Source organism: Bos indicus x Bos taurus, chromosome 3 (assembly GCF_003369695.1).
Source record: "Bos indicus x Bos taurus breed Angus x Brahman F1 hybrid chromosome 3, Bos_hybrid_MaternalHap_v2.0, whole genome shotgun sequence".
NCBI classification, from domain to species: Eukaryota; Metazoa; Chordata; class Mammalia; order Artiodactyla; family Bovidae; genus Bos; species Bos indicus x Bos taurus.
This window is the reverse complement of record NC_040078.1, coordinates 105,839,547-105,867,542: the sequence shown is the minus strand read 5'-3', so window position 1 is coordinate 105,867,542 and position 27,996 is coordinate 105,839,547. Positions and strand designations below refer to the sequence as shown.

Below are 27,996 nucleotides of genomic sequence, written 5' to 3'. Positions count from 1 at the left end.
CCACAGTCTGCCTCAAATCAGAAAAGTGTCTGTGGGTGGGAGTTACCCTCTCAAATATTTCTGTGTGCTGGAATCTGGCAACTGGCAGCTGCACACAGTTTTAGGGGAAGTGATGTCTTTGTTGGTGTATAGAAGAGAGAAAAGGAGTAATAAAAGTTGATTCTACAAAAGGCCCAAATCATGGAAGAAGTTAAGCCACATTTAGAAGTTTGGAGTTCAGTTAACAGTGGGGCTGTAAATTACATGTCTTTGAATGGAGCGGTGACATCATTAGAACGTACCTTTGCAGAATGTCCTTTTCAAAGCCAAACAAACAACCAAGTTCAAACTTGGATCTGGTGCTTTCCCTTCTGAAGTATTCTGGGAAGTAGAGTTGAGTAATAATGGTACAGGTTGGTTGATTTGGGAGTTTGGAAGTTCTTTAGTACTAGAAATATCACCTGAGTGTACGTTACCATCCACTGATGGGATAGCCAGAAAGGAAGAGTTAGAGCCTAAGCCACAGCAAATCCCTGCTGTCTAATAATAAAATAAGGCAAATAAGCTAAATTTTCTGAAAGTTAACTGCCCTTCCTTTGATCTTTTCAGAGTAGTTTAATGAATTTTAGAGATACAGTTACTACCTTTTAGGCCATAGCTTTGTGGCTAGCTAAATAACATGAGACATGTACAAGCATGTTACTGGACTAGTTCTCATCAAGGACTGGTTTTCCTGGGCTTTAAAGAAGATAGATAGCCAGTGTGTAAAGAAGCTGAGAAAGTTGCTGCACCCATCTGTAGATAGGTGCCTTGTTTTAGCTCTGGCCCTTTGACTGTTTTATTGTTTTAGACTTATTCCTTTCTGTAGGCTCTTTTTCAGTTATATTTAACTTTCTGTATCACCACCCCGCCTCCAGAGCAAAGTCAAGGCTGTTGTTTTGTCTCTAAGCAAGCTCTGCTTAACAACAAGAGAAAGATGAAGAATGTCTCCTTCTTTTTTCCCACTAGTCCCCAGTCTGCTTCCCTGTTGACTTCCCTAGTGTTGCAAGCTTTAATGTCTTTAGAGAAAGACCGTTTTAAGTTAACTACTGAAATGGGTTGAGATGTAGATTGACTGCTTATTTCATCAGTGATTGCCCAGCAGTGCTCTGCTTCACTCACCACCTTTTCCTGGTTGCCTGGTAGGAGGATAGTGTTGCTTTGCTTCCTTTCCACGGATGGCATAGCAGTTTGTTTGCGTTGTCTGTCCTATCCTTGACCTCCTGGATTAAGTTGGTTCAACTGGCTTGTATTTTGGTTGAGTGTAGAATAGCTGCTCTCTCTAGAATCTCCAAACCACTATCTTTATCTTACATTTATTATTTTATATAAATTTGGGAGGAGTATAAAAGCAGCACCAGGAGGTTAAAAATGGTAAGAAGGCAGGTTAATGGGACTCAGTATAAAGAAGACATCACTAATATTCAGTGCCATCCAGCAGTAAAATGGCCTTCCATTCTGGGAGGAACCAGATAGAAGGGTCTCAGTAACTAATGAGAAGTTTAGACTCAGTGACTTTTCCTTCCCTTTTTTAAAAAATAAATTATTTATTTGGCTGCTCTGGGTCATACTTGCGGCATGTGAGATCTAGTTCCCTAACCAGAAATCAAACCCCGCACCCACCCCCACCCCGGTTGGGAGCACAGAGTCTTAGCCACTGGACCACCAAGGAAGTCCCTAGACTCAATGACTTCTAATGTTCTTTCCACCTCTGATTTTCCCATTTTTCAATTCCTTGGTATAGTATTTTCCTTTATTCTCTAATCAGTCTCAGAAATCTTTCAATTTGTTTTTTGTCTCAAACATTTAAAAAGCATAACTTCTTTTTTCAAAAATGTGAATGTGGACAGTGTCTCTTTTTGACAGAAGGAAACGACATTTTTGCAAGATGGACCAGGTGGAAAGGGACTGACTTCTCTTGCAGAGCAATCTGAGAGCAGAGGTTGATTGAGTAAGCTCTTGTTTTGGCCTCATGGTTCCTTAAAATGTTTGTGTTTACAGAAGTTCAAAGTAACTGTTTATTGTTATTTTGGAATAAGGAACTAGGTGAATTCTCTTTTGGGTAGATGGAAATAGGCTGGTAAACATACCTCCTAGTAGCCCTATGTAATTTCTCCAAGATGCCACTGGTGTTTATGTGTATTCTTTTTTTGTAGTAAATCAGGGGTTGAAGGGATATAATGAATGGAACTGAGATAACTAGCATTCAGTTCAGTTCAGTCGCTCAGTCGTGTCCGACTCTTTGCGACCCCATAAACCACAGTACACCAGGCCTACCTGTCCATCACCAACTCCCGGAGTCCACCCAAACCCATGTCCATCGAGTCGGTGATGCCATCCAACCATCTTATCCTGTGTCATCCCCTTCTCCTCCTGCCCTCAATCTTTCCCAGCATCAGGGTCTTTTCAAATGAGTCAGCTCTTCCCATCAGGTGGCCAAAGTATTGGAGTTTCAGCTTCAACATCAGTCCTTCCAGTGAACACCCAGGGCTGATCTCCTTTAGAATTGACTGGTTGGATCTCCTTGCAGTCCAAGGGACTCTCAAGAGTCTTCTCCAACACCACAGTTCAAAAGCATCGATTCTTCAGCGCTCAGCTTTCTTTATAGTCCAATTCTCACATCCATACATGACCAATGGAAAAACCATGACTAGACGGACCTTTGTTGACAAAGTAATGTCTCTGCTTTTGAATATGCTATCTAGTTTGGTCATAACTTTCCTTCCAAGGAGTAAGCGTCTTTTAATTTCATGGCTGCAGTCACCATCTGCAGTGATTTTAGAGCCCAGAAAAATAAAGTCAGCCACTGTTTCCACTGTTTCCCCATCTATTTCCCATGAAGTGATGGGACCAGATGCCATGATCTTCGTTTTCTGAATGTTGAGCTTTAAACCAACCTTTTCATTCTCCTCTTTCACTTTCATCAAGAGGCTCTTTAGTTCTTCACTTTCTGCCATAAGGGTGGTATCATCTACATATCTGAGGTGATTGATATTTCTCCCGGCAGTCTTGATTCCAGCTTGTGTTTCTTCCAGCCCAGCGTTTCTCATGATGTACTCTGCATATAAGTTAAATAAACAGGGTGACAGTATACAGCCTTGACGTACTCCTTTTCCTATTTGGAACCAGTCTGTTGTTCCATGTCCAGTTCTAACTGTTGCTTCCTGACCTGCATATAGGTTTCTCAAGAGGCAGGTCAGGTGGTCTGGTATTCCCATCTCTTTCAGAATTTTCCACAGTTTATTGTGATCCACACAGTCAAAGGCTTTGGCATAGTCAATAAAGCAGAAATAGATGTTTTTCTGGAACTTTCTTGCTTCTTCCATGATCCAGTGGATGTTGGCAATTTGATCTCTGGTTCCTCCGCCTTTTTTAAAACCAGCTTGAACATCTGGAAGTTCATGGTTCACATATTGCTGAAGCCTGGCTTGGAGAATTTTAAGCATTACTTCACTAGCGTAGAAATGAGTGCAATTGTGGGGTATTTTGAGCATTCTTTGGCATTGCCTTTCTTTGGGATTGGAATTGTTCTTAAGACAAATATGGCCTCTGCTTTGCTTTGACTCTAATTTCATGTTGCAGTTAATGACAGGCCAAGTCCAAGAGAAATTGAGCTGTATTTTTCAGAGCAGAACATGTTGATGGAGCTTCTTCCTTATGTGTCTCACATTTCAGTGTCAGTCAGGTTTCTGAACTGAATTTGATCTCATGTTTTTAGACTCATCAAGACATCTTTGTATGTTAGCTCACGTTACACTTTCAGAACCACTGAATTTCCAACAGGAAAGGATCAGCCAGTAGAACTATAGTAGCAGGAGGACATTTAGAGTTCACGGTTTACCCTACCCACTGCGCAGGAATCATTTCTCTACCTCCCCGAGAGTTGATCATCCAGCCTCTTCTTGAACACTTGCTCTTATTGGTATCCCACTATTGCCAGATATGCTGCATTTGCTTTCACACATAATTATGAGTTAGGAAATTCTTCCCCAGAGTGTGCCAAAATCAACTTCTACTCATTGGTACTGGTGCTGCCTTTGGAGCCTCATCAAAGTAACCTAATCCCTTTCCTGTGTAATATCTTGGCCTTGCAGGTGTTTGAAAACTTCTCCCTTTATTTTGCAAAACAGGAAAAAATGGTATGCTTTCTATCTTGCTAATTGGTGACTTCATTTACCAGAGGAAGTACGTTTTGCATGTACTGCCTGCAACCACTGTGCTGGACGTTTGGGGTAAATGATGAAGAGATGAGGTCGTCGCCTTCCAGAGCTGATAGTCTATTTAGGGCAAGAGAGTCTTGTAAGCAACTAACTGTAATAAGATATTCAGTTTGGGAAGAGCAAAGCATGCAGCCATGACGAAGGTCAAGATTTATTCCTTTGATGGCTTCACAGAAAGAGGTGCCATTGGACTAGACTTTGGAGTTTGTCCAGCGGGGAATAGGGGAGAAAGCCATTCCAGGTAGGAACAAGGTGTAATCAAAGAGAGGCATGCATGAGTCATGACATATTTCAGAATGATGACTTGCGCATCCTGCGTGAAGCACAGGCTGGTAAAGGGCTTTACTGCCATGCAAGGTGTTTCAACGTACCCTGCAGCCACCAAGGAGTCATGGATGGCTGTGTTATTTTGTTTTTAAAATACCTCTACTGTTTTTTCTCATTGCACAAGTAATACAAGTTCCTTGCAAATAAGTCAGAGAATATATAAAACAATAGGAAAACAAACATTTCACAATCCCACTACCCAGAAGCATTAAGTAGCTTCTAGTATTCTACATACATTCTTGTAGGCATTTTCTTCTGTACATACATATGCATTTATTCACATCCTTAAAAATGGTTTGATTTGTTCTGTGTATACTGTTTAAAATCAGATTGTATCACTCCAATGTTCTGTTCTTGCCTGGGAAATCTCATGGACAGAGTAGCCTGGCAGGCTATAGTCCATGGCATCACGAAAAGTCAGACACAACTTAGCAACTGAACAGCAACACACAGTCAGGCAGATTGTGATTTGAGGAAATAGTTCTTAATGGAAATATGGCATAAAATGGAAAGTGAAGTGACCTAGCAATATGAAATATAGAGTTTGGTAAGAAATTAAAATTTGTGTATAGAATAATAGCTGCAAATATTCAAACAATAAAGTCCATGGCTAAAGGAAAAAGAAAATCGGATTTTATATAATTAATATAACTTGTACATGTTCCTGTATTAAATAAAGAACTACAAATTTCCCCCCTAATTTTATAGTGATATTATAGTTCTTTTATGTAACCTGTTGATATTTTTTGTTAGAACACAAATCTTTTGAGAACATTCTTAATGTATTTCTTTCTGTATTTGACCTGTTGTTTCCCTGATGAATTCTTACAAGGGGGGAAAAGGAGGGAAGGAGGGTTCAAAGGATTTGCTTACTTCTGATTAATTTTTAAACAAATTTTGCCTCCCTGCCATGTGCTATAGCAACTGTGCTGTGTGCTGGGAACGTGACGGTGAACAGCACAGATCTGTCTGCTCTTGTGGTGCTTATAATTTAGTGGAAAAGACATGTTTAGCAATCACACAAATAAATATATCATAAAGTATGGTACGACTTAGAAAAAAATAAGGGTAAGTGAAAGTTTCTAACCTTTAAAAAGTCCTTATTTCTAGAGATATACCAAAGTATAGATAGATAGAATGGTATGATGTTTGGGGTTTGCTTCAAAATATTCCGGGGTTGGGACTTGAGTATGTGGAAGTATAGCTAAAATAAGATTGGCCAGGGGTTGATAATTGCTGAAGCTGCTGGTTAATTACACTCAGCTTGTTTGAAATTCTCCATAATGAAATGTAAAAGCCAGAAGAGAAGATGGAAATGAGAATATAATCTGGTTTAACTTGAGGGACTGAGGAAAAGCTCTTTTGAGGAGGAAACTTTTCAGCTGAGACCTTAATGATATATGGGCTTTGACCAGGCTATGAGGAATAGATGGTGCTTTGGGAAAGAGCTTTTTAGGCAGTGAGAGTGACTTGTACAAAGGCCAAAAGCCCTAAGTAAGGAACATGTTGGTGTTTTGAGGAAATGAAAGAAGGCTGGTGTGACTGGAGCTGAAAAGCTGGGCCAGATCATGTAAGTCCTTGGAGACATGTTAAGGATTTTGTACTTTAATCCAAACCCTAGAAAGGTTTTAAGCAACTGAGTGACAGGGTCACATTTGCTTCTTTAAGAGCTCAATCTGGCATATGGGAAAAGAATCTAAAAAATAGTACATATATGTATATATATAACAGATTCATTTTACTCTATACCTGAACTGTGGTGTTGGAGAAGACTCTTGAGAGTCCCTTGGACTGCAAGGAGATCCAACCAGTCCATCCTAAAGGAGATCAGTCCTGGGTGTTCATTGGAAGGACTGATGTTAAAGCTGAAACTCCAATACTTTGGCCACCTGATGTGAAGAGCTGACTCATTTGAAAAGACCCTGATGCTGGGAAAGATTGAGGGCAGGAGGAGAAGGGGACGACAGAGGATGAGATGGTTGGATGGCATCACCGACTCAATAGACATGGGTTTGGGTGGACTCTGGGAGTTGGTGATGGACAGGGAGGCCTGGTGTGCTGCGGTTCATGGGGTCGCAAAGGGTCAGACACGACTGAGTGACTAAACTGAACTGAACTGAAACTAACACAACTAATCCAAGAGATCTGGTGGGTTTGAATTAGAGAAATAGTGTTGCAGATGGAGAGGAGACACACCGATTGATAGAGATTTGGTCTTGGTGATGCTATAGAGATGGTGGTTGAAGGAGAGAGGTATAAATGAGGTATGAATTTTTGACTGCTGCATTTGATTGAATGGAGGTGAGATGGAGGTGAATGGATCAAGATGGAGAAGAATGGAGACAGAAGGTTTTGTGGCAAGAGATTGAGAGTTCAGTTTGGAATATACTATTCAGAAAACTTGCACCAATTTACATTTTCACCTCTATGTTTACGACTATGTGAAAAGTTTATATTTGGGGCCTGATTTGTATAGTTTTATGTTTAGAGAGATTATTCTAGTGGGAGCCTGGAGACCAATTAGTTTAGTCCTTGAGCTCTTTGAATTAGGGAATCTCATCTTCACTGTCTCTGCCTTTGTATTCCTGGTACCTAGCAGGCAGAGTATTTGGCACATAAAAGGTACTCAGTGAAAAATGAAAGTCGCTTAGTTATGTCCAACTCTTTGTAACCCCATGGACTGTAGCCTGCCAGGCTCTTCTGCCCATGGAATTCTCCAGGCAAGAATACTGGAGTGAGTAGCAATTCCCTTCTCCAGGGGATCTTCTCAACCCAAGGATCAAAGCCAGGTTTCCCGCATTGCAGGCGGATTCTTTACCATCTACTCAATAAATAATACTAAAAGAATGAATTCCTAACACAACATTGTAAATCAATTATTTTTCAGTAAAAACTTTTTAAAAGCTCCAACAAGGAAAAAATCTTATGCCCATTAAAAAAGAGAGAATGAATGCTTATGGGTGAGATAGGAGAAGGTCTAGGTAGAAATGGATAGTTTCTGGGAAAGTTTCCAAGGTAGATTCAACAGGGCTTGGATGGAAGATGGAAGAGAGTTTCTCTCCCTTCCTGGACCCTTCCTGTTGAAGAGCTTTTCAACAGCTCCAAGATGCTGGCAGGTCTGATTATGGGTAACCATCTATTTTGCAATTTTTTTTTTTTTCACCTCAACATTTATTTTTTGGAACTCTACAAGTTAGAGATTCATGAGTTATAATTATTATAATAGTGACTTCAAGCTATCTGTAAGTCTAGTTCTCTTCTCTCTGCTGATTTCTCAAGCCCAGACAACACTTCTAGGCCCGGCAGCTCTTGTGATGAGGGAAATTTTAGCAGCAAGAAAAATTTGCAGCCAACTATCAGTAGTTAACTCAGTTATGTAGAAGCCATCCAGTAGTTGAATGTAAATTGGATTTACTTATATGCTTTCCATTTTACAAATGGAGAAATAAACACTCGAGATACTTGTTAGAAGGTGTGAAAATAGTTAGGGTAAGCCCAGATTTCCCTGATACTGGGCTGGTACTTATTAGAGCCGATTTCTTGACAGATTAGCCAGATCCAAATACTTTCTTTATTTTTACTGATCCCTTATTGCAGAGTGATTACTTGTTAATTTTAATGTTGCTTAATGCTTCCTGAGCCTGCTCATAGGCCCCTGTTGAATATGTTCACTTACCTATGACTTTGTTCTTATGTTGTGCTAATCACTACCCAGTTTATGTCACTATCTTTCCTCTTTGCTTTCAAAACGGTTTGGAATATTGCCTCTCAGAGTCTCTATTTTCAACTTCAAAATGGCATCTTTTGTATATTTTCTCCTTGGTTGCCATGACCAGTGTGTATGGAACAATTGGATTATCTGCCTATAAGGCCATGTTCCAGTAGGCTGGCCTTGCAGCAGCAATGCAGGGTGCTGTGTAATGCGGACCTCATAGTTGTCAGCTTCTGTCTCCCTCTGTGTGTGTAGTGGAGGCATGTGTGGGCCCAAAGGCAGAGTGGGAGTGTATAACAAGAGGGGAGCAGGTGGGGGTTTAGGGAATACATTTCAAGGAGTATTTGGGGGGAGATTTAGAAAACTGCCTAAAATTTCATGTTTTCTAGAAGACTTTGAAATTATATCGAGGGTAAATTTCTTCTCTCTGCTGTTCAGTCAGTTGATTCTGGTTCTGACGCTTTAGGACTGGAACTCGCATTCCTGTCTAACAAGAGCATTCTGTGGTCTTGCATAGTGTTGGTATATACATATGAATGTGTTAACATGCCGCTATCGACGGAAGTAGATGAACGGGAAGTGGGTTCCAGAAATCTCACTCTATACCATGTTCTTAGGCGTAGCTCTCTTTTATTATCCCTCCATAGTCTCAGCACTGTAAGGTGAATATTACTGTACACATTTTGAAGATGAGGAAACTGAGGCCTAGGAGGTTTCAATGTCTCTCTGAAGGTCACGCAGCTAATTGTTATTGAAGCTGACCTTCAAACCTCAGTTTTTTCCTGGCTGCAAAGATTATGCTTGCAATAACAACACCATTTCCCCACATTTTCAGCCATATTAGTAACTGTCTCTCCTGTGTTTTCCTTTTCTCTAATTTCGGAATCCTGTATGGAGCATAAAGTTACAGCTTAATAAATCCAGCAGCGTAAAACTAAAGGAAGCTGAGTGTCTGAGATGGAATGGCCCGTATTTCACTGGGAAAAGGTCGTAGGAGGGATGTGGGAGTGGGGCAGAGGAGGCTTTCCTTTGACTTTTCATGAAAATATTATTGCCTGTATTTCTATACTGAGGCCTTGTTAGCAGCTTCAGAATATCAGGATTTAGTCCTGTATTCCTCAGAGACTTTATACTTTGGAATGGGATCTGGAGAAATTCCCCAATTGTGACAGTGGCTTTGATGTTTGGGAATCACCTTCTCCAAATTTAAGGTCAGGAAGCAAATAGTGTAACACTCCACAGCTAACTTTTAATTCGTGTTTTTGGCTTCTGATTTTGTTAGCAAACAAGTACAATTTAACTATCTTATGAGTTCTAGAATCTAGAGCAGAGGGAAAATGGTAAAGAGACATGAAATAGTAACTTTTGGTCCCACTTTTAATCCTGTATAATTTCGATTTATCTTGAGTTCCTTTATAAAAATTGTAACCCGAAATAGACCCACAGCACCCTAAGGAATCTCATTTCCGTCTATTTAGGTTTTCCATTTTGTATTTGTGTAGCTCACTGCCACTGAAAGAAGTGTTGGATCATTTGTGTGCTTGTTAGTTACATGGCAGATCTACTGTGCAAATCTGGGGATTTGAAGGGACGGAAAATCTTTTTAGAAGATAAACCTGAGTGTATCAAGATTATAGCAGGAAGAGGGTGTTGGGATAAAATTTCAGGCAGAGAACGCCATCTGGTGGTTATAAGGAGAACTTGAGCCTTCTGTATTTGCAGTTTTTAACCGTAGTATCTGAGTGATATCTTTATCTAGAAATGACCTTCTTATATATAATAGCTGCAGATTCAAATCTCTAAGAATAATTTTCTTCCATATAACTCTAGCATTCCTTCATTAAAACTTATGTCAAGGAATCTAGAAAAATGGTACTGAAGAATTTATTTACAGGGCAGCAGTGGAGAAACACATAGAGAATAGACTTATGGACATGGGGAGAGGGGAGGAGAGGCTGAAATGTGTGCAGAGAGTAACATGGAAACTTACATCCCCATATGTAAAATAGATAGCCAGCGGGAATTTGCTGTATGGCTTAGGAAACTCAAACAGGGGCTCTGTATCAATTTAGAGGGGTGGGATGGTAGGGAGATGGTAGGGAGGTTCAAAAGGGAGGGAATATATGTAGACCTATGGCTAATTCATGTTGAGGTTTGACAGAAGACAACAAAATTCTGTAAAGCAATTATCCGTCAGTAAAAAAATAAATTAAAAAAAAAAACAAACTTCCATCAAAACCCTCAGACTAAACACACTATTGTCTGTGTCCGGCAGAACCAAAACCCTATGTCCTTTTTTGTTCCAAATGCAGGCCCTGTTTATCTCTGTAGAAAACCAGTTAGTGTCTTTTCACTTCTTTTTCACAACCTCTAGCTCTTGACATCATGCTTCTTTTATTTGGTGAATTTCTGCCTACTGGAGTAGTGGCAAAAGAAATATTAGTGATTTTTCAGTAAATCTTTGGCAGATGTCATATAAAAGTAAGTCGCTTTTACCCTGTATAAAAATTATGAAGAGGAGTTTGAAATTTTTCCAAAGTGATTATTAGGGTGAGCAAAGTTGGCAGGGGATGGGAGATTATGTAACAGACTTATATTAAAATACATGTCTGAGATTTTTTTTTTTTTTTTTGCTATAAGCATCTTTATTATATGGCAATTTTGAATGTAGATAATGCTGTAGTTGGGTAAAGTAGAGACATTAACCCTAGGGGAAGGGATCCTTTTAAGTGAATCTGGATGCATATTTTATAGTCCTGGTGGGGAGGGGAGGATAAACAGAGTTTTAAATTTCAGGCTTAGCTGCGAGCTGGCATGGCATGTCTGTATCTTTTTTCCTAGTAGGAAAACTGAATCCAGGTCTCACCACCATTAAAAAGTTTCTTGAGGGAGGGCTGTTCATGAAATACATTAAATAGAATGTGACATGACCTGCCACTGTTCTCCTGGGATTTTTAAAAACATAAGTAACAATATTATAATATTTGCAGTTCAACCTTTATGAAACTCTAAAAAAGCTATTGTTCCATACACAAATGCTCACATGTTATATAATTCTATTTCTATGAAATGTCCAGAGTTGGCAAATCTATAGAAAGAAAATGTAGATTTGTGGTTGCCAGGGGCTGGGGTCAGGGGATGTTTGGAGGAAATGAGAAGTGCCTGCTACTGGGCTTGAGAATTCTTCTTGGGGAGGATGAAGACATTCTGGAATTAGATAGTGGCCATGATGCATAACTGTGTGAATATACTAAAGACCACCATGTTGTACACTTAAATCTTTAAAGTTTTTTTTAAAAAAGCTCATTTTTGGAAAAATGAACAAAACAATGACCAAAAAAAGGTGATTGTGGAATTCCCTGGCAGTCCAGTGATTAGGACTCAGAGTTTTCCCTGCTAGGCCTGGGGTGCAGTCCCTGTTCAGGGAACTAAAATCCTGCAAGCCTCACAGCGCAGCCCAAAGACTAAAAACAAAATTTTTAAAAATCTAAAAGGTGATCGTGGTAACAATTCTCTCATTTATGTTCTAGCTGAAATGTTATCTGATAACTTAAATAATTCTGGTTTGGGTCATGAATGTTGTTTTAATTTTTACTTTATTGCCCTGCTCCTGACCTCCACAGGGCCACGATGGGCCTCCTGGAACATTGGTGTGTTCATCTGCATTCGATGTGCTGGAATCCACAGGAATCTCGGGGTGCACATATCCAGGGTAAAATCGGTTAACCTTGACCAGTGGACTCAAGAACAGATCCAGGTACTTACACAACCCAAGAGTGAGTCAACCGCTCCCATACTTCATGTGAAAGTAGTTCCAGATGAATTTCAGTCAAACTGGGCACAAAGGTGAAGGTGGAGGGAAGTTTAGGTATTCAACACTAACGCCACATTAAAAAATTATCTTTATATTTAAGACACAAGTTATTCCACTTATATTTTACCTCCTTCAAAACACAAGTACTCTGTGGACTAGGACCCCCCCTGGATCCATGAAGACATGAAGGAGAATCTTTGTATTGTTTTCTAAGGCCCTTGGCATTTTCAGATCTAATGTTTGTAATTTTAGATATTCACTTAAAAAAGTCCAACACATATACTTTTAATGTTTTTTATTGCAGAAATGCATATATGAATCCTGCTTGCCGTTAGGTTGGTGGGCTGAGTGTGAGACACTTAAGTTAGTGAGTCCAGCCTGGCCGGAGAGCTGCAGCTTGATGTGGCTTCCCTGTTTTCTGTTCTCTTCCTGCATTGAAACTTCTTAAAGTAATTTACAAATACATACATATTTTGCTTTGGGGAAATCTCCTGGCTCCAAAGAAAACCAGTTGCTAAAGTTGATGGTGTAAGTAAGAGGTTATTCTTGATAGAAAATGGCTTTAGAAGTTACTTTAGGTTATCTTTATAGATTCACTGAAGGACTAAAAGATTAGTTATATTTTTCAGTTATATTTGAAGCTGTTTAAAAATCTTGGAATTTGTCTCTCACAAATGTTAAGGAGTCTTTCAAAAGCCTAATGAGAAACATAGTTGTTGGTAATAAAGTGGATAGGTTAATTACTACTATAAACTCAGAATTGTAGTTATTCCTAATTACTGCCTGCCTGATTAGGCACTGATTATTGCCTGTCAAGTAGACATTTGGATTGGCAGCTCTATGTCTTGGACTTTCAAATGGGATCTTAAATTACTATTGAATCAAATATATCTTGTTAGACAAATCTTTCAATAAAAGGAGACAGAGTGGCAGGACAGACAGCTGTGGAAGGAAATGGTTGGGAGCAGAGCCGAGAGAATCATGGATTGTAAATCAGAATACTCAGGTTTAAATCTTGGTTCTGCCACTCCCTAGGTTGGTTGTTCAATTGTAAAATGATGCAGTTGGATAAGAAGTTTTTCAGTTCTTTCCTAATGTGACATTCCTTGTTTCCACATCTCTTTGACTGCAGTGCATGCAAGAGATGGGGAATGGAAAGGCAAACCGACTTTATGAAGCCTACCTGCCTGAGACCTTTCGGCGACCTCAAATAGACCAGTATCTTTTTTGGAGCAGCTTCGAAGGCTGGATGGTTTTATTGGTGGTGGTGGTGGTGGTGGTGGTAGTGTCTTGGGAGAGTTACAGAAGACTCAGGACCCACGATCTGACTGGGCCATCTTTATATGTGGATGAGTTGAAGTCTGGCTTTTCCTCTCCCCTGCAACCAAGACATATAGAAAGCCCACGTATACTCTCCAATGTCACAATGGTGGTGTCACACAGGAGCGACTCATTCAGAAATTAAGACTGCTGTGGTTCACTGTGAATTCTTCCATAGAGTAACATCTCCAATAGTCTTCTGATCTCTGAAACTGTTGTTTGATAAAAAGAATAGTTTATTGTGCTATGTTGATTCAGCAAAACTGCCACTAATTTTTAATGCCTTTTTGTGCTCTACCTGAAAGAATTAATTTGTTGACCAGTTAATCCATAACTTTCTTCCCCCAGCCCCTCAAATGGAGATAGCACCCAGCTCATAAAACCAAACTCCCTGAAGGCAGTGCTTCTCAAAATATGGCTTGTAGACCATCTTGTTAGAGTTTGATTTTGGTGGGTATAGGGAGAACCTACTAAATGTAGATTTGGAGCCCTGCAGAGGACCCCAGATCAGAATCTGGCAGTGGGGCACGGGAGTCCTGTATATTTTTTTTAAGGGGCACTCAGATGTCTGTTTCAGTCCTGTTGACTTAAGGACTTTATTTTTTTTAAATATGAATTTATTTATTTTAATTGGAGGCTAATTACTTTACAATATTGTATTGGTTTTGCCATACATCAACATGAATCCACCACGGGTGTACATGTGTTCCCCATCCTGAACCCCCCCCCCCACCTCCCTTCCCATACCATCCCTCTGGGTCATCCCAATGCACCAGCCCCGAGCATGCTGTATCATGCATCGAACCTGGACTGGCGATTCGTTTCACATATGACTTAAGGACTTTAAAATAGATAACTGACTGCTTTACCTGTACTCAATCAGTAGAACAGCCACAGGCTCCACTGATGTCAAAATGGGGAGTGACCCCGTTTCTGCTCTCATTACTCTGAAGGAAGATTGTTGGAAATGGTGATTCCCTGCAGTAGCCATGAAAAAGGCCTTTTAAGGTTTTGGTTAGGGGTAGGCCAGAAGAGACAATGCTCATGGGATACAAATTGACCTTTTATAGTCATTCTGTGAGAAAGATTTGTTTGCTTTATCCTTAATAAGCTTCTTGCAGTGCGGTCGAGGGATTTATTCGAGATAAATATGAGAAGAAGAAATACATGGACCGAAGTCTGGACATCAATGCCTTTAGGGTTGGTTGTAAATCTTTCAAGTTTTGTTCATAATAAATAATTTGCTTATTAATCAGGCCTGAGGAGAATTTGAAGAACAGCTGCAAAATACTCTTAAGAACATAAAAACAAAAAAAGTAGAATAAAGCCAGCTATTGAATGAAGACCATGAGATGTCATGGAGCAAACCTTTGCCTCAGGGATGGACCAGCCATCAGTTAATTCTTTACCGTGATCTGAGTTTAGATGTCAGTGATTCCCAGTTCCAAATTACTTCTTTATATGGATATGTTGGGCATACTAGATCAAACAGAATAGTATGTGTGTGCATACATACGTGTGTGCATCTCTTTTTCTGTAAATGAAGTCACCTAAAATTGGTGTAATTATATCACCAGAGTTTCCTTCAATTTGACCAGCATATATTTCCATTGTGTCAGTGAACTGACTGCCAATGGAACGCTTGTTCTTGAGAGGAGTTTTAGGAGACGCCCAGTTGCCAAATACACTTTGCATCCTAGGCATGTGGCTATAATCTAAAATACAGTGTACAAGAGGAAATACAGCATGGTTTCTGGAAGAAGAAAATATGCCTGACTAATGACAGCTAGCGGGGAACCTATAAATATGACTAACTTAAACCTTCAAAAAGCCTTTGACAAGACTAATAAATTTTTGAAATAATCGACTGTTTCTCTAGCTAAGGAAGTATGGAGAATATGGGATTCTCCAGTTCTAGCAAAAGACCTATCTACCTATCATCTGTCCTCTGTCTGTTATTTATTTTGTTGGAAGATGTACTAGCCAGTGAAATCATTACATGTACACAGGGCTCTAAGCCCTTGCAGATAAAGTCAAACTAATTGGAATTAGCTCAAGACTGATTTTTTGATCTTGTGTGAAAAGGGGCACTAACCGGTAGTTGATTTCAATGTGGGCAAGTAAGTGCAGGGCAATACATGCAGTTAGGTAATGATAATTCCTTCTCAGCTTTGTATGAAGGACTCTTACATCACACTCATCCAGAAAAGGGATGTGTCATAACTCTTCCAAGAAAGACTTAACCCAGCGTACATTTACGGCTTGGATGGCATCATCAAGAAGAGTTTGAAACCAAAAGAAACAGACCTTTCCTTTCCTTTGTAGAGAACTGTAGTCTGTCTGCTTAGCTCTGTTCATTGTACAAGAACATATGAAATCAGACAAGGTCAAACAAAAGGTTATCTGAGGTAATTCAGAAGGTAGGAGAAGAGGAAAGAGTTGCTGTATGGAAATAGATGGTATTCATTCATAATTATGTTGCTGCTGTACCATACCCATGAAAGCAGCCTGTTTTACTCACTAAATGCTTTCACTTAGAAAGGAAATGTTTCCTGTGTGCCAAAGAGCTATTTCAAAACTTTTTATTTGATGTATTTAGACTTTTAAAAAATATCTTCGTGAAGATGTATATGCCAAGAATTAATATTTGCTAAGTGAAGGCATTTAATATCAAATCTAAAAGAAACTGGCTTTGTTGAAGAGTATTCTTTTTAAATGGACAGTTAAGATGTTTTTAATTTTGAGAAATAAAGTGTTCTGTATTAAAGTATTACACTATGTATGCAACAAGCATAGCTGCATGTGTTCTTCATGATTATAATATCATTTACAGATAATATGAAAGTTAAAGTGGAAAATCCATGCCTGCTCTTCCCTTCATAATGACTGTCATCCATGTGTTTCCCCCATTCTTCCCTGTGTAGTTACGTTTTGGAGGCATAATCGTGACATAGTTGGATAGAACGTCTCCTGCTTTCCTTTAACTTAGCACATCATGTTCTTACTTGTCACCTGTTAGCTTGTTGCTTTTCACAACTTGTAATCATTGCCTCTTGTTCAGTGAGGAGCTGGATCACAGTTTATGTTACTATTCCCCTCTGCGGCATAAAGGCTAAGTTCTTCTTAAGATATGTTATTCTGGAATGAACTGCTTGGCATATGTAACTTTCTCCATGTTTTGGATTATTTTTCTTAACAAGATGCAATATTGTCTTGGTCAAAGGGTTTCAGTATTTGTCTCTTTGTACTTTTGCCAATATATTTTTTAGAAGTTGTACTGTTGTATACTGTCTTCTCAGCATTGGATGAGTAGTTTTACTCCATCCCTACCAATATTAGATAGTACTATTAAGATTTTTTTCTCCTCCCCAAAATGTTTTTTTTTTTTTGGCCATGCCTCATGGCTTGAAATCTTATTTCTCCAACCAGAGGGCAAACCTGTACTCTCAGCATTGAATGTTCAGAGTCCTAACCACTGGACTGCCAGGGAATTCCGCCCAAAAGTGCATTTTAAATTTCACTTTTTGATCATTATCAGGGCCGACCATTTTTCACGTGTATTTGTTGTTCAGTTGCTAAGTGGTGTCTAACTCTTTGTGACCCCATGGACTGCAGCACGCCAGGCCTCCCTGTCCTTCACCGTCTCCCGGAGTTCACCCAGGTTCATGTCCATTGAATTGGTGATGCCATCCAGCCATCTCATCCTCTGCCACCCACTTCTCCTTTTGGCTTCAGTCTTTCCCAGCATCAGGATCTTTTCCAGGGAGTCGGCTGTTCGTGTCAGGTGGCCAAAGTATTGGGAGCTTCAGCTCCAGTTGTCCTGCATTTTACAAATAACATTAGTGAGGGCAGGAGAAGGGGATGACAGAGGATGAGATGGTTGGATGGCATCATTGACTCAATCGGCATGAGTTTGAGCAAACTGTGGGAGATAGTGAAGGACAGGGTAGCCTGGCATGCTGCAGTCTGTGGGGTCACAGAGTCAGACACGACTGACTGACTAAACAACGAAACCCCCTGGCTAGAAGAGGCAGATGGGGGACTTCAAACTTTATTCATTGTATTTTTACAGTATCCTTTAATATATAGCAAATTACATTTATGTTCTGTTATTCTTTTGATCCAGGTGCTAGCCCTGTGGGGTTAGTTCACAGCTCTTCTTACTCACGTTTTATATATAAGGAAACACTTGACACTTGGCTCGTATTTGTAAGGGAGAGAACCTTTGATTGAAGGCTGCGTGTCAAGTAAGATGAACATTTTTCACTACCGTACCAAGATGAGCAAGTTAAACTTGGGTCCAAAAGGGACAGCGAACTGGGGAAACGTTTTAACCTCTATAGATAACCCGGTCTGCACGCTAACAGGCATACGTGGATTAGACAGAACAAGGAGGGAGATACTTAAGAAATTTGAAAGATGCCTCTCTACAGCCTTGAGGCCAGGGTGGAAGAAGCCAGCACTCATGCCCCACACAAGACCCTCCCACAGTCCGTCAGGCTCCTGCATCAGATTCAGTAGGGATTTGTGTGTCCTTTTGAGACATTTAGAATTATAATTTGTTGAACTGTTGTCACCATGGGGTCTGTTCTTTGTCTTGTTTTTTTTAAATCATCATAGAAAGAAAAAGATAACAAGTGGAAAAGAGGGAGCGAACCAGCTCCAGAGAAAAAAATGGAACCTGTTGTTTTTGAGAAAGTGAAAATGGTAAGTGGGGGCAGTATGTGTGCTGTGTGGATGGCTTAGGGTTTGTTGACGTGTGGAGGGGAGGGCAGTGGAGGAGAGGGGAGGGGTGGGGAGGAGTGGGGAGGGGGCGGGCTAGTTGCGAGCACGCGGCACCATTGCACCTGGGACTAAAGGGGGTCACATTCAGATTAGACCACCCACTGCCATTTCTGCTGCTTTCCCATCGCCTTGCTGCTGCCTGATCTGCTCTGTCACACCGCCTCTGAGGTCCAGATGGGAGCTTGGGAATGGCACCTGTCCCGTCTGAGCAAGAGGCACGTTTCATGGCAGAAGGCCAAGGCTCTGTGACACCTTCTGAGCAGATGCTACGTTAGGCCTTCTGTACCTTGTTTTCCTGTTGCTGTTAAGAACAGTCCAGAAGCCAGGCCACAGTAATTCATTTTAAACCATCCCTTCTTGTATTCTCAAAGTAGGCACCTTTCTTTTCCCACTGGACTGCTGATGGCCGTGGTAGTAGATACTCTAAGATGGGGCTTCCCGGGTGGCGCTAGTGGTAAAGAACCTTCCTGCCATTGTACGAGGTGTAAGAGACATGGGTTCGATCCCTGGGTCACGACCCTTAACATGTTTGGAATCTTGGGAAAGAAGACTTTTTACTGTTTTCCTTCGAGAGTCTTTCAGCATCATTCTGAATCGTATTGTCTGCAGAACACAGTCCCTTTTGGTATTAAAGGTTTTCTAATCACTGGGAGAAGTGTTGGCCATTACCTTTTGTACCATCAGACACCTGCCTTTATTCTTTGCTTTTCCTGGGACCAAAAACCACTGCTTCTGTTGAATACCCTGGTCTGTGGTTGTCTTGGTTTCGGAAAGATCTGTCTCTTTAGAAAGCCAGACAAGTGCAGATGACAGCTTTGTTTTTCACTTTAGGTTTGATTTCTGCACTATGCCTTCTGATTTGGTTTTTTTTCACACAACAGTTCCTAAGTTCTGTTCCTTTGGTAACTCTCTTTGAATAACAACATCCATGCCACAAGAATTCCTGTGGCTTTACGGCTGGAGAGGGGAACAGAGGTTTCAAAAACACCTGCTTATTTCTTTCTGTAACATATTTTAACCCTAGCCACAGAAAAAAGAAGATCCACAGCTACCTCGGAAAACCTCCCCGAAATCCAAAGCTCCTGTGGTGGATCTCTTGGGCCTTGGTAAGAGCCAGACTTTTCCACTCCTCTAATCTCACCAATGTTGATGAATTCTCTGTGATCCTGGGGAGATAGGTAGAGATGGGGTTGTTCGGTTGGTGGCTTCATCACTAAGGTTGTTCCCGCCTGTTCTTCCTGGTGTTTTTCATCTGAGCAGTTGTTCTAAAAAGTGCTGATATTCTTTAGGGAGACAGTACAGTAATAGAGAAGTGGTCAAGTCCAGAGTCCCAGCTCTGCCACTCCTTGGGGGGCTTGCTCAGCCTCTCAACATTACTTTCCTCCTGTAGTGAGGATGATGAGTCTACATCAGAGATGTTGTGGGAAGGACTAAATGAGATAAATAAGCTCTTAGCTCCTTGCCCCACACACTGAGCATTCAGTAAGTGTTTGCAAGCTTCACTAGACCAGCACCTGTGAGCCCTGCCGCAGCCCGCTCGTTCTCCAGGTGCATCCTGTTTCTGAGACGGCCCCTTACCTTGTGGTCATTTTCCTCCAGACTTTTGAAACCCTGAGCTAGTGGTTCTGCCCCTTTCAGAAACAGAGCCTATTCTTACTTTTCATAGTACTGATGGCTGTACTTTGTCTCAGTCCATTCCTGCTGAGTGGACTGAGTATTGGCTACTTCAGCTTCTCATGTCTGTCCTTTTCATTTCTCTCTGAGAATAAATCCTACACAGCTTTGCCCCTCAAATAGCCAGAAGGGAGCCAGCCAGCTCCCTTGCAATGGTGCTGATGTAGCCTTCAAGCCCAAGTTCCTCCTGTCCTCTGCCGAGCTACAGGCTTTTCCAGTGTGTTCTCGGGAATCTTGTGAGATGCCTCATCCAAGCTGTATGGTTCCAGAGCCTAGATTTCAGGCTCTGTGATTGGAGCATGTGGGCCTTCTCTGTTTTGTGTCTGGAAGAGAAGAAAGGAATGGGCTTAATAAGCAGGGCTACATTTTAACTTTGGCCTCTCTTTCCAGATGCTCCTGTATCCTGCTCCATTGCAAATGGTAAGACCAGTAATACCCTAGAGAAGGATTTAGATCTTCTGGCCTCCGTTTCATCTCCCTCTTCTTCGGTTTCCAGAAAGGTGAGTCTTGTGGGTGACTCAGGAGGAAAGAGCATTCTGTAAAGGGTGCTTTTGATAACTTAATCCTGGAGTCAAGTCATGCGTTCTTGGTGGAATTTGACTTTGGTTTTCTTGATTCTTCCCTTAACCCTGTCATCTCTGTTACAGCCTATTCATTCCATTTTGTCTCTTGCTCAAAAAGAGTGGGCCCTTTATGTGAACTTCTGTTGAAGATTGTCAGATTGTAAAGGCTAATCCTATAAGTCAGCTCCTCAGCCTGAGTTATTGCCAGAGAGTTTGTAAACAGGAAAGGCTTGAGACCGTCAGTGACTCCCATTTGTGGAATCCCTGCTGTGTACACCAGGCGCAGTGCTAGGTGATTTTGTGTATCATTTTGTGTATTTCCCTTAGGATTTAAAATATTCACCACAATCCTGCAAAATGGGTCTTCTGGATGAGGAAAGAGTTCAGAAAAGTCACATGACTAGCCTCTCATTACACAACCAGTAAACAGTGGTACTGGGATCTTAGTTCTCTCTGGCTGCATCATTTGTAGGTCATTTTAATTTGTTAGTTCTTCACCAAATCACATTTTTTTGCTAAAGAGCCAAGAATTGTACCAGAGCGTAACTATCAGGTGTTTCCTGATGTTTGTATGGCAAAAGTGTCAGGAGGCTACTAACTCGAGCCACGTTTTCTCATGGCAAATGGTAGAAACAGTAGAGAGATGAGGGAGGTCCTTACAGAGAACCCCAGGAGGACCATTCCAATTCCTCCCTGCCGTTTGTCCTAAGGTTGTAGGTTCCATGCCAACCCCAGGGAGTGCTGGCTCAGTTCCGGAAAACCTGAACCTGTTTCCAGAGCCAGGGAGCAAATCAGAAGAAACAAGCAAGAAGCAGCTGTCTAAAGACTCCATCCTGTCGCTGTATGGATCCCAGACGCCTCAGATGCCCACCCAAGGTAGAGTTCACAGGGGTCATGGCTGTGTGCCAGGTGGAAACGGGAGGCCTTCCATGCAGGAATTATTTGTTGTGCCAGGGGCAGTTGCTCTGGGAGCCCTGACATCATATTCCAAACAAGCCTAAGCATGACATTTCTTGTGAAACCACTGAGTATCAGGAGATAGATATTAATGTAACTCAGAGCCATGCTTCTGTGGGGTCTGGCCCCTGTGAAGCCTGACTTGGGGTCTGGATCTGGACCCTAAAGGGGGAGTGCCTGGCTCTGCAGCCCACTGGAAGCCAGAGCAAGTCTTGTAGAGAACCTGTCTGCGGAATTCTAGCTGGCAGGAGCAGCCAGTGAGCATTTGTATTGACCTCGTGTGCATTCCTCCTTCACAAATCTGTATGTCTGTTCTCTTGGCAGCAATGTTCATGGCTCCTGCTCAGATGGCGTACCCCACTGCCTACCCCAGCTTCCCTGGAGTTACACCTCCTAACAGCCTAATGGGGAGCATGATGCCCCCACCTGTAGGCATGGTAGCTCAGCCAGGAGCTTCTGGGATGGTTGCCCCAATGGCCATGCCTGCAGGCTATATGGGAGGCATGCAGGCCTCCATGATGGGTGTGCCAAACGGAATGATGACCACCCAGCAGGCCAGCTACATGGCAGGCATGGCAGCTATGCCCCAGACTATGTATGGGGTTCAGCCAGCTCAGCAGCTGCAGTGGAACCTAACTCAGGTAAGCTGCTCCATTTCACTCAGGACAAGAGTTCTGAGCCTCCCTCAAGGCTGTCTCACTTAGTGTTTGCCCCTTATCCTTTGAATCCTTATAATGTAAATGAGATCTCGCCAGAGACATTCTTGGGTTTGCTTCATTTATTTATTTATTTTAACAGAAGGTCTGTCTAACCTCAGACTTTCTGAGGTATTTTGGGTTCCTGTAGAATAAGGGTAAATTGCCTGATTCTAAAACTCTCCACACATTCATCAAAACAAAACAACCTGTCCAGATAAACAAGAGATGCCAATAAAAGCACCCATAAGCAATGACTATTGGATCTAATAGAGCACCACAAACCTCAAATTACACGGTTATAACACTGAAATCCAGGGCTTCCCTGGTGGCTCAATGGTAAAGAATTCGCCTGCCAAGGCAAGAGACACAGGTTCAATCCCTGGTCCAGGAAGATCCCACATCCCGAGGAGCAGCTGAGCCCATGTGCCACAACTGTTGAGCCTGAGCTCTGAAGCCCAGGAACCGCAACTACTGAGCCCAAGTGCCACAAGTACCGAGGCCTGTGCACTCTAGAGTCTGTGCTCTGCAGCAAGAGAAGCCACAGCAGTGGGAAGCCTGCACGCTGCAGCCAGAGAGTAGCACCTGCTCACAACTAGAGCAAAGTCCCCACAGCACCGAAGACCCAGCACAGCCAAAAATAAATAAGTTTTTAAAAACACCGAAATCAAGCAGAGCCAGCACCACAGAGAGACTGTGTGAAAAGAGGAGAAGGAGTACGGGGCTAGAGGTGACAGCATAGATAAAACACTCCCAAGAAAGAGAAAGCCCTGCCCTGATTAAGTGTTCTGAGACCTGGTGCAGTATAACTCTGGTTACTTGGAGAATCAAAAGCAAAGGACTCGAAATAGATAGGACCATATGGGGTAGCTTTGGCAAAGCATTGTTTCTAGGAGAGATGAGGATGACTTAGAATGAGGGGGTGCTCTTTGGAGACCTTGTGGTGAAGAAGTAAAAATTGAGAACGACAAAACCAGATCTACTATCCTCCTCCCCACCAAATAGTCATTTCACTTTACTAACGGAAGAGGGCGCTCTTGAACTAAAAAATTCAGTAAGTCTCCCCAGATCCTTTCACCTGTGTGTGTTATTGCTGATTCAGGAAAATAAGGTACTACAAAGAATCCGCCTGCCAGTGCAGGAGATGCAAGAGATGAGGGGTTTATCCCTGGGTGGAGAAGATCCCCTGGAGGAGGAAATGGCAACCTACTCCAGTATTCTTGCCTGGAAAATTCTATGGACAGGGAAGTCTGAGGGGCTGCAGTTCATGGGGTCACAAAGAGCCAGACACGATTGAACACGCATACACACACAAAATGAAGTATCAAGTGACATTTATGTAAAACTATTATGAGAAGAAACTAAAAAAATGAAATCTAAACATTTTGAGGAATGAAAATTCTTTCTCCAAAACCAGTCACGAAGTGGAAGAAAACTGTTACACAATCCTGAATTAAATGTCCTCTAACAAACACTTGCAGGCAAGACAAAACAGCTTGAATCAAAAAGTGAAAAACTTAGAAGCAAAATGGACAAATAACTGAAAGTTGTGAAATGAAAGTTTTCTAAACTCAGGAAACAAATTGAGAAACAACACAATTATCTTAAAAATAGACTGAATTACAAGTTAGTCAGAGGAGAATAGATTCAACTGGAAGTATATTTGGCATAGAGGAAAGGCATGAAATAGCTCAGAGAAAGGAAACTAAATATAGAGAGCACTAAAAAGAAGGAAGGAAAGGAAGAACTTAGGCAAAGAAGATCTAACATAAATATGCTTGTTTGGCGACCCCCAAAGGTGGCACTAATGCTAAAGAGCCTGCCTGCCATGCAGGTTCTCTTATGCCTGGGAAGGTCCCCTGGAGGAGGGCACAGCAGCCCACTCCAGTGTTCTTGCCTGGAGAATCCCATGGACAGAGGAGCGTGGAGGACTACAGTCCATAGAGTCACAGTCAGACACGACTGAAGAGACTGAGCACCCACACAAAGAAGAAAGATAAAATAGTGGGGCAGGATTAATATGTTTAAAACTTAATATAAGAACATTTCCTAGAAACAAAGGACTTGAATAACATGTTGAAAGAAACTACTGTGTGTATCTGGAAGAACTGACTCAGAATGGTCACCTCGATCATATCCCAGTAAACTTTTAGGCTTTGTATGGTAAGAAAAAAAATCCATGAGTCCATTTTTTTTTTTTTTTAATGGGTGTGGGATAGAGGGAGAGAAAGCCTTCTTTGCAGAAGAATGACAACTAATAATTATAGAAAGAACAGGGTATTCACATATTTCCAAAGAAATACTCTTCAGATTACTTATTAATTACAATGAAAGAACATATGATGGATACAATCTTAGATAAGTGATCAAACGAAAATTATCAACAGTGGGGCACATTAGTATTATGCATTTCTTGGTATCTTTTACTAAGAAGGATATAATATCACTTACATAGAATTTTGGGGGTCTTCCCTGGTGGTCCAGTGGTTAAAATTTCACTTTCCAATGCAAGGGGTGTGGGTTTGATCTCTAGTCGGGGAAGCTAAGATTCCACATGCCTCACAGCCAAAAAACCAAAACATAAAACAGAAGCAGTATTGTAACAAATTCAATAGACTTTAAAAGTAGTCCACATCAAAAAATATATATATTAGAATTTTTGCCAAAAATATTTAACTTGGATTCAATCATAAGAAAACATGAGATAAATCTAAATTAAAGGATTTTCTCTAAAATAACTGGCCTGGACTCTTCAAATGGTGTTAGGAGAAAATGGCGGGGAAACTCCTCTAAAAAGGAGGCTAAAGAGGTGAAAAATGAAGTGTATATTAGAATATAGTATTAATGTGAAGTATCTTGAACATGATCATTGTATTGTGATACTAGGAAAGTCTTCTTTCATATGAGACCTAAGAGTCCGACTTTGTGCGACCCCGTGGACTGTAGCCCGCCAGGCTCCTCTGTCCATGGGATTTCCTAGGCAAGGATACTGGAGTGGGTTGCCATTTCCTTGTCCAGGGGATCTTCGTCTCCTGCATTGACAGGCCGGTTTTTTACCACTAGCACCACCTGGGAAGCTTCTTATGAGATGCCTCCTGACTTATTAAGAGGTGAAACGTCACAGTATCTGCAACTTTCAGTGTCTATCAAAAATTTTTTAAAGCTGATACATATGTATATATCAACGATAAAGCAAAAATGTTACCAATTGTTGAATTTAAGGAAAGATGTATGGGTCTCATTATCCTAATCTTTCAACCTTTCTGTAAACTTGAAATTTTCTTTAAAAGTTGGTGGAAGAAAAAAAAGTTAGCCTTTCTCTTAAAGGAAAAGATCTTATACAGAAAATGTACCAGACTTGGGGAATTTAAGGCATTTTTCTTTGATAAATAGTTTCGTCTGTTCACTGCCAGGAGCCAGTCTTTTAATCAGATTCCTAAAGGGGCTTCAACCCCACCCAGGCCTGATGCCACTAACCCTTTTCTCCCAGCAACTTTCTTTCTCATACAGTGAAGACATGTTGGTCTTTTTTTTTTTTTGCCTGCCTTTGTTCTTTCTGAAAAGTCCAGTTTCCTTTTCTTTGTCTTTTTTCTACTCGAGCATGCACAGCACTTTCCCTGACACTCTGGATAATGACTTTGCTGGAGAAAAGACAGGAGTGCTGGCTGGCTGGGGGCTTCTCTTTATACTCTCAGGGTTGGCTCCAGCCAGTTCACAATAGGCTCCTTCTTTTCAGAATCAGAGTGGAAAGGAAATAGAATAACCTCCTGTGCCGCTTTTATGTCAGCTCACTCCAGGATTCCCCCTTCCCCTCCCTGAGCATTAGTCTCAGACAGCATCTCCCTTCTGCAGAGGCCTCCATTGCTGTGGTCTGGTGTCCCCAGAATGATCGTTCAGGGCAGTTCTGTTCACGACAGAGCTCCCCTTTGTCTCACTCTCCTCTGCCCACAGGCGGAAGGACTTCTTCCCGCCCTTTGCTCTAATTGGCCCTGTGCCCACAGCCTGTCTGAAAGCGTCCTCTCTCCTTTTCAGATGACCCAGCAGATGGCTGGGATGAACTTCTGTGGCACCAACGGCATGCTGAGCTATGGACAGTCCATGAACGGCGGGAACGGACAGGCAGCAAATCAGACGCTCAGCCCTCAGATGTGGAAATAGGAACAGCGCACCTGGATGACTACCACTCTCCCCGCCAACCTCTCTCCTTGTGTTTCCTCTTTCCCCATCCCCCTCTCCTACTTCTCTCTGGTTTAGAAGTCGCTCAATCCGGGTCACTTAGGACTTGGCATCCTGCCTAGCCCAACCCCATCCCAAACCTGCAGACCTCTCTGTGGCTTTCTGTCATACCTGTCCCCCAGCTGTCCTGATTCCCTCCCCAGCCTCAGCCGGGTTATCTCCTGGCAGCCGCACCTTAGGAACTGTTGCCAGAAGGCACTTAGACTGCAGGGTAGATGTGCACACCTTTGAGCACCTTTCCCACAAGGTGAAACTTCCTGTCACACTCAGAAAGGTCTGTAGGGGTTGTGTTTTAGGCAAAGAGGGGAGAGTTTAGAGATCCTTCTGTATGTGTTGATAAATTATTGGGTTGACCAAAAGAACCTTTTGGCCAACCCAGTATTTCCATAGGTTTAAATTTTGGGGATGAGAAAGGAGGCATCATGCTCCCCTGATTTATGGAAATTAAGGAAGTACTGAAATCGAATTAAATGCTCCTGGAGTCTTAGAGCAGTTTGCCCCCAGCCCTGGGGCGAGGATGAGCAAAATATGACTCTACTTCACGCTGAATTGTTTCCTGGATCTGAGACTTCAGGAGTTGCTGCTTCGGTCAGCCTTTCTTAGCACCAAAGACTCTTCAAAGGTCCCACACAAAGACACACACCCTGTTCCCTGACTTCATCTTGTAGGATCTGGCTTTGTGGCTGGAGGACCAGCTCCTCCAGTGGGAATGCAGAGTTAACGTGTGTACTGCTTGTGTGTGTGTGTGTGGATTCCACCTCCGACTCTTTCCCCGTCTGCGCTGGGTATTTTTGTTCTTGTTTTTTAGTTTTAGGTTTACAACAGAGAGGAGTTAATTTATCAACAGCCTAAAACTGTTGCCAGTTTTTCTTTAGTTAAAAAATTTACAATCTCATCGGTAGCTCCCTTCCTCCTTTCCCCTCTCCGACCTGCCAGTTGCTGTTTCGTATTGGTGTGTCCAGGCTGCCCTGCGCCCCCATCTGTCCAGGTGTATGAGGCAGGGCGCCTGGGCAGCCTTCCTCTCAGTCATCGTTCACCCCACTTGAAAATTAAAACAAGAAGACGTTGCTTACAAGATTTCATCTGTGGGAACCACAGCTCCTGGTTGCCTTTCTCCTGTGTATGTGTAAATTCCTTAATAAACATTGCAGGGAAGCAGTGCTCACTCGCTCTCGCCGTGTGTCACTCGTGGAGGAGGGTGAGTTCCGCCCCGGTTTTCTGCTTTCCAGGGGCAGTTCCCTCACTTTCTGTATTGTAAAACATGATTACATTTAGAACGGATAAACAAGGTCCTACTATAGCATAGGAAACTAGAGCCAGTCTCCTGGGATAAACCAGGATGGAAAAGAATATTTAGAAAAAAATGTAAATATATATATGTGTGTGTGTGTGTGTGTATAACTGAGTCACTTTTCTGTACAGTAGAGATTGGCAGAACATTGTAAATCAACTGTATTTTAATTAAAAAAAAAAAAAAAACAACAGCATAGGGAGCATACCCAAGGGGCAGGTCAAGACTCAGGCAGTCAGAAAGGTGGCCTTTTTCCAGTAGCATCTAGAATTGTGAGGGAGTGGACTCTGGATGTCCGTACCGGCTGGAGTCCCGGACCATCGGAACTCATCGGAACCAGAAGTACCCCCCACAATAGAAAAACTGAGACCCCTCCCCCTTCCC

At 41.9% G+C, this 27,996-nt stretch overlaps 1 protein-coding gene across 1 annotated transcript in view; it reads left to right on the top strand.

The window, feature by feature from the left end:
* Positions 1-27,486, top strand: part of SMAP2 (small ArfGAP2) — a 47,371-nt gene extending 19,885 nt beyond the window's left edge. Inside the window, exons 2-10 of the mRNA XM_027537682.1 lie at positions 11,901-12,034; positions 13,224-13,309; positions 14,533-14,611; positions 18,032-18,118; positions 19,221-19,302; positions 20,261-20,370; positions 21,144-21,309; positions 21,715-22,031; positions 26,118-27,486. Of these exons, the coding sequence (XP_027393483.1) occupies positions 11,901-12,034; positions 13,224-13,309; positions 14,533-14,611; positions 18,032-18,118; positions 19,221-19,302; positions 20,261-20,370; positions 21,144-21,309; positions 21,715-22,031; positions 26,118-26,243 (1,187 nt within the window). The 3' untranslated portion in view covers positions 26,244-27,486. The remainder of the gene's footprint in view (positions 1-11,900; positions 12,035-13,223; positions 13,310-14,532; positions 14,612-18,031; positions 18,119-19,220; positions 19,303-20,260; positions 20,371-21,143; positions 21,310-21,714; positions 22,032-26,117) is intronic.
* Positions 27,487-27,996: the final 510 nt, after the last annotated feature.